General features: G+C 35.4%; 1 protein-coding gene across 3 annotated transcripts in view; it reads right to left on the minus strand.

The window, feature by feature from the left end:
- Positions 1–313: 313 nt before the first annotated feature.
- The window catches only part of LOC128689129 (uncharacterized), a 401604-nt gene continuing 394536 nt past the window's right edge, over positions 314–7381 (minus strand). For all 3 annotated transcript variants that reach the window (XM_070087230.1, XM_053777252.1, XM_070087229.1), the window contains 3 exons: positions 5993–6145; positions 2294–2406; positions 314–1491 (listed from right to left, as the gene is read on the minus strand). In XM_070087230.1, the coding sequence (XP_069943331.1) occupies positions 1321–1491; positions 2294–2406; positions 5993–6145 (437 nt within the window). In that variant the 3' untranslated portion in view covers positions 314–1320. The remainder of the gene's footprint in view (positions 1492–2293; positions 2407–5992; positions 6146–7381) is intronic.

Below are 7381 nucleotides of genomic sequence, written 5' to 3' on the forward strand. Positions count from 1 at the left end.
ATACACCAGAATAGGCCTCTTCAATGATTAACATAGGTCTCTCAATTTACTAACATAAGCGCATATCTCTCCATTCACAGGCATAGACTCCTCTTTATTAATTAACATAGGCCTCTAGAATCACTAACACAAGCCACTTCAATCACTATATATATATATATATATTTATATATATATATATATATATATATATATATACATGTATATATATATATATATATATATATATATATACATATATATATATATATATATATATATATTTATATATATATATATATATATATATATATATACATGTATATATTTCTCCATTCACTAACACTGAACTCTCCATTCACTTGCATAATCCGTGCAGATGCAGATACCACATCAAGAGTCAAATAAGGAAAAATGTTTTTCCATCTGTAATCAACAGTTGTTTCTAAAAAGAGTTTATCTTGAAAACATGTAGTTGCTCTATCAATTTGTTTCGCCGATTTATGCAAAGCATTGAAAACACTTTCAAGCTAAGCATATTATTTTTTTCCGAAAGAGCAAGAAAGAAACAGTTCACCACCTTATTTACGAAACCTTAGAATACATGAGAGATGCTACAGGTACTACATGATATAATGACTTGACGCAAAATATTTCACCCCACACCATGTTACGCATGCGTCGTCACAGAAGTAACAGCTTCTTGTGATCGACATCGCATTGCTTGCTCCATGAAGTGAAAGTTGATTAAAGTATCTTGATTCTTCGGCTTTTTCCTCAGATAGAAGATTGCGCATAAGAAGCAAAATATGAGAGGAGAGCAGCGTTTTCTACTTCCAGTCAGCGTAAGTTGAGAGAAAGAGCTCAGGCAGAGCTCCTGTCAGATGAAAGAAGCTGACACTGAAGTCTGCGGCTCCATTCGGATTGCAGACACTGATGATGAAGATGGAGATGAAGACTATGATGATATTTCGATAGGGCCGTGTTCCATGAAGAGAAGTGATGAGATCTTGGTGCCTTGGCGACTAGATCCCATGAGAGAAGTGAAGCACTTGTCGAGTCCTGGATTCATCGATCGTTCAAATAAAGATTGGCTGAACCTCACACTTATCTATATGTAGGTAGCATAGAAAATTATTAAACTTTTAAGGACGTACGGGCAATAGGGATCAGTTTTCAGATATTCCAGGAGAAAACCTGTAGCACAATCTGGAATACTTTTTTTTTCTTTAATTCTGCCTTCAAGCAGCTAGTCCTCTTTGAGCTTAAGCACGAGACAACAAGACAGAAAGGACCAATCAGCAGTCGCTCCGAGAGAGAACCTCAAGGACCTCCAGGAATTTAATCCTCTTTTGGTTCAAGAAGACATGAGTAGTCGACCTGGAAGAGTCCAACTTCGCTGTCCTTGAAACCTCCGAAGATATACTTCCCAGGGCCGTGTGGCGTCTTGCCTAAGAGGAAGTTGGCAAATGCCATCAAGTACACCCTCTCCGTCAGGGGAAAATCACCACTCTGCAATGAGAAGGACAAGCGATAATCATTAACCAAGTAAGACGTAGTTCTTTTCCCTTACAATAATGTTAATACTTTCATGCTTATTTCTAATAGTCTACTACCATTAAAACTGTTGTTATAATATTACTAAAATGTTTTTTTTATATATTTTCACCAATTAATCAATTCTTTTTTGTAAACCTTTTATTGTGTATAAAAACTAGCTTGCACGAGAAAGCAGCTAGTCTAAGCTAGTCTAAGTCTAAGATTGGATTTATTTCCAGTAGATAGGGATATTTTTTTTAGTAACACTAAGAAGTAATTTAAGTGTAAGCTGTGCATTTGCAATAACCTAAGAGGTAAACAGAGCAAATAACACAAAGAATTCGCAATTATCCTTCTTTTGATGTTCATTCTACCGACCAACAATACTCGGCTCTGAATTTGATACAATTCACGTCACACAACCCAGATTACTCTTACAGTGCAATAACTACTAAAATATTACGGCATAAAATACAACTGTAACTACTAATAGTATTACCTCTTATAATACTACTACTACAACTACTAATACTATTGTTGTTTAAAATACCACTGCAACTACTAGCACTACTTATAATTTTACTGTTACTACTAGTACAACTGCTACCGCTTGTAATTCTACTGGTACTATTGCTATTGCTAATTATATTGCTGCTCTTTCTACTACTACATTGCTACCCCAAGCAATGCAACAGCAGCCACATCTGCTAATAATATGATGCGCTATTTTTTAAATAGCTGTTTCCACTGCTACTAGTCCTGCCCCACCACTGACCGAAGTGAGGGCCCTGTAAGCTTCCTCGGTGATGTGTTCCACTTGATCTTCTGGCAGCTTGATGAACAGAGCGTAGAAACACCTCAGCTCATCGTAGGATATAATACCATCGTCTGTGGAGGTAAAAAAAGGGTAGGTAAATACTTGTAGAAGAGAAAAAACATAGGCAACATATGGCAACGGTTTGCTCTCCAGGAGCTATAGTTTGACAAAGCTCCTGGAGAGCGGAACGTTGCCACAATAAAATGTCACATTAGTTTCACATGTGCCCTTCAACCTAAAACTTTGTCTGTAGTTCTACCGATGTTATTACGAGAAAAAATAAAGCAATTAAATTTCTAGCAAGTATCAGCGAAGCTCACTAACAAACGTTAAAATTAAAGTCAGACAAGTTCCCAGGCCCTAGGGAGATATTTTCTCATTTCATAAAAGAAGGAGAAGCTCAATATACACTCGTAAATCTGTCTCATAAATTATGAAAAAAAATGATAAATGCACCAGAATTATGGAGGGTGGCAGATGTAAAGCCAATTTTACAGGAGCGTAGACCTGTAGCTTCATATTATCTTCCAATCAAATTATCATAAACTGAAGAGAAATTATTAGAAGCAATAACTGCAATTATTAACTTACCTCGAGGAACGCAGACTAGTGAAACTGCCACAACGTGTTTTATTTTTTTACACTGATTTACTCTCGTTCTTACCAAACATTCAAATAGTTCAGTAAATATTAACAAAGTTATCATGTTATATTGTTTATATTTTGAGAGAATTTCCCTTCATGCAACACTTCGGAGATCCTGACGATGCACGAAAGTGCGAAAGATATTGAGCTATATTTTTTTAGGTCGTTGAGACTTGGTTAATATACATACATACATACATATATATATATATATATATATATATATATATATATATATATATATATATATATATATATATATATATATATATATTACTGTAACCACGAACGAGTGGTATTAATCAGTAACAACACTGCGACTAGCCGAGGATTCGAACCCATGTCATTTGGCCCACCTCATGGTGAGTGTAAATCACACATGACGCTCTAGCCCACGGGACCACGCAATCCTACAAGAATGACGCACCCAGCAGAGCTAGGTGCTTTACCATCATCCGAAGACATACGGTGGTATGGATACCTTTGAGCTAATTTTATTCTACTCCCCGTTTGGTGTAATAGCCTCACGAGCAGCATATATATATTACTGTAACCACGAACCAGTGGCATTAATAACAACAATGCAACTAGCAGAGGATTCGAACGCATGTCGTTTTGGCCCAACTCAAGGTGAGCGAAACGGGGAGCAGAATGAAATTAGCACGAAGGCACCCAAACCACCGTATATCCTCGGATGACGGTAGAACACCTATCTCTGCTGGGTGCGTCATTCTTGTAAGATTGCATGGTCCCGTGGGCTAGAGCATCATGTGTGATTTTCGTTCACCGTAAGGTAGGCCACAACGACATAGGTTCGAATCCTCGGCTAGTCGCAGTGTTATATATATTATATATATATATATATATATATATATATATATATATATATATATATATATATATATACATATATATATATATATATATATATATATATATATATATATATATGTGTGTGTGTGTGTGTGTGTGTGTATGTGTGTGTGTGTGTGTGTGTGTGTGTGTGTGTGTGTGTGTGTGTGTGAGTGTGTGTGTGTGTGTGTGTGTGTGTGTGTGTGTGTGTGTGTGTGTCTGTGTATACGTCGTGCTGAATAGGTAAAACTGTTTAATCAGCAGGAATTCACTTAAAATTAAGTCCTTTCTAAAATTTTCTCTTATACGTTTAAAGATATATATTTTTTTCATTTATGTTAATGTAAAAGTAATGTAAGGTACCAAAAATTCCTTAGAAATCTTACCTAATCTTATTATAACAAGCGCAATTAAATTTAGCCTAATCCAACTAAATATATTTTAGAAAAGTTTACAAAAATTTAGTAATAAACAAACACAGTGAAATATTTTTTCGTTACGTTCATAATGATTTTTTGCGAAATTATTGCTTCCACAAATTTCCACTTGCCTTATCCGCAAATTTTACCTATTTGGCACGATATATATATATATATATATATATATATATATATATATATATATATATATATATATATATATATATATATATATATATATATATATATATATATATATATATATATATATATATATATATATATATATATATATATATATGCAAAACAACCACTCTGAAAGAATAGAGAAATTCCAAGCGCTTTCGTGACTACTCACCATTATTCTGAAATCACCTGTTTACTGTGATCTTATTGCATGTCGTGCCGAATAGGCAGAACTTGCGATCTTGGCTTAAATACCAACGCTCATCTTGCCATATAGGACAAGTGAAAATTTGTATATGCAATAATTTCTCCAAAATCATTCTGAACCTAACGAAAAAAATATATTTCACTGTGTTTGTTTAGTATTAAATTATTGTAAACAAATCTAAAATATATTTAGATGGCTTAGGCTAAAATAAATTGTTCTTGTTATAATAAGGTTAGGTAAGTTTTCTAAGATTCTTTTGGAGCAAAATTAATTTTTTTTACATTAACATTAATGAAAAAAATATATCTTTAAACGTATAAGAGAAAATTTTAGAAAGGACTTAATTTTAAATGAGTTCTTGCTAATTGACCAGTTTTACATATTATATATATATATATATATATATATATATATATATATATAATATTTTTATATACATTTTATTTATATGAAGTTTGAACTTCAGCTTTTGTGGATTCCTTCTCACATAGGCCTTTTGGTATATGACAGAGTTGATGACTTAGCTAAACGACCATAAAGTATAGAGAATATCTAATTCAGTTTTGATTTCTTAAAAACAAACTTTAAAAAAAACATTGTTAGTGAAAAACTAGTAAACGAGTTTGAACAGTACAGACAGAAACTAGCAGATCAATTGCTTATCATAAAGAGTCAAATTAAACATGTCAATGTAGAAAGTAACAGGGTCAGCAGATTTTAAGACGTTGTCTCTGTTAGACTATGGTTATGCTTTAATTATCTTTATCAGTAAGTTTTGTAGTGAGATGCTAATGATGTCAAAGGCAAGCGTGTGGACAGAGGCAAAGGGACATACACTGCAACATTATAGCTCATCTTGCAGTGTCCAAACATCCAACCTTTTAGAGATACCTTCAGGCAAACTCCTTTAGCAAATCAAAAACCACTTCATTGTTAATAACAAAATATTTGAAATCTTGAGACTTTTTCCACATTTTTCATCACTTACTGCGTATAGATGAGTTTGTGTTTGATGAGATTGCAATCCAATAAATGCTAAAAAGATCTTGAGATTGCATTTCCACATTAAACAGTGTAGATTAGATAAGTGTAATTTACTTGAAATTATTGCCGTATTTGTAATTATGCCCAATGACGGATATTATAAAAACCCTTTGTGATCTCTCTTATTATGTTTGCGCTACCAATCACAAGCTGAACATGGCACGGACAAGGAACTAGCTAACTTCCACGCCATAGTTCCGGCACCACTGAGCGGGTCCTCCTATGACGAATAAATTAACAGTAACAATACCTAATTCATCTCCCCCAAATCCTCCAATTGCCCCAACCTCATCCCTGTCTCACCTCTCCTATTGATGACCTTAAAGAGGATTTTGGGAAGAATCTGCAGCCAGATAGGGAAGTCGACCATAGCCCTGGCCCCGTGGGTGAGATTACCCCACATGTTCAACCACTGGTACATCTGTACACGATCTGGGATCCGGTCCACGTCGAATTCTGCCGAAGGACCAAGGTAAAGATTACACGAGGAAGCTGTTGTATTATTTTGATGCTTGCGTGTGTGAGTGTTGCTGCAGAGTGAGTGTTGCTACACAGTGTGAATGTTGCTGCACAGTGTGAGTGTTGGTGCAGTGTGCAGGTGTTGCTGCACAGTGTGAGTGTTGGTGCAGAGTGGTGCTACACAGTGTGAGTGTCCGTCAAGAGTGAGTGGTGTTGCACTGTGTGAGTTACCGTGAAGAGTGAGTGGTGCTGCACAGTGTGAGTGTCCGTGCAGAGTTAGTGGTGCTACACAGTGTGAGTGTCCGTGAAGAGTGAGTGGTGGTGCACAGTGTGTGTCCGTGAAGAGTGAGTTGCTGCACAATGTGAGTGTCCGTGTAGAGTAAGTGGTGTTGCACAGTGTGAGTGTTGTTGCAGAGAGTGGGTGTTGCTGCACAGTGTGAGTGTCCGTGTAGTGAGTGGTGCTACACAGTGTGAGTGTACGTGAAGAGTGAGTGTTGCTGCACAGTGTGAGGGTCCGTAAAGATTGAGTGGTACTGCACAGTGTAAGTGTTGTTACAGAGAGTGGGTGTTGCTGCACAGTGTGAGTGTTGTTACAAAGAATGGGTATACCTGCCCAGTGTGAGTGTTGTTGCAGAAAGTGAGTGGTGCTGCACAGTGTGAGTGTTGTTGCAGAGTGGTGCTGCACAGTGTGAGTGTTGTTGCAAAGAGTGAGTGGTGCTGCACAGTATGAGTGTTGTTGCAAAGAGTGAGTGGTGCTGCACAGTGTGAGTGTTGTTGCAGAGTGGTGTTGCACAGTGTGAGTGTTGTTACAGAGAGTGAGTGGTGCTGCACAGTGTGAGTGTTGTTACAGAGAGTGGGTGTTGCTGCACAGTGGTGAATGATTACTACGCTTTTCTAATTTTTAGTTTTCATAATAAATAATTATTTTTACTTATCATTACTGCTGATCATAATAAGAGATTTTAGGTAATTATATGTTGTTTATGTTATGATTACACATGAAGGGAGATTACACTGAGATATTTTGTGGTTAATTGCGTTTTATACTGTAGACTTAATTACTTGTGATTTTTTATTATTATTATTATTATTATTATTATTATTATTATTATTATTATTATTATTATTATTATTATTATTATTATTATTATTATTATTATTATTATTATTTTATGACTAGTAGCTTTAGTAGTAGCGGTAGTAGTAATATTGTTATTAAAGAAATAGTAATGG

This window comes from Cherax quadricarinatus, chromosome 21 (assembly GCF_038502225.1).
Source record: "Cherax quadricarinatus isolate ZL_2023a chromosome 21, ASM3850222v1, whole genome shotgun sequence".
In the NCBI taxonomy this organism is placed as follows: domain Eukaryota; kingdom Metazoa; phylum Arthropoda; class Malacostraca; order Decapoda; family Parastacidae; genus Cherax; species Cherax quadricarinatus.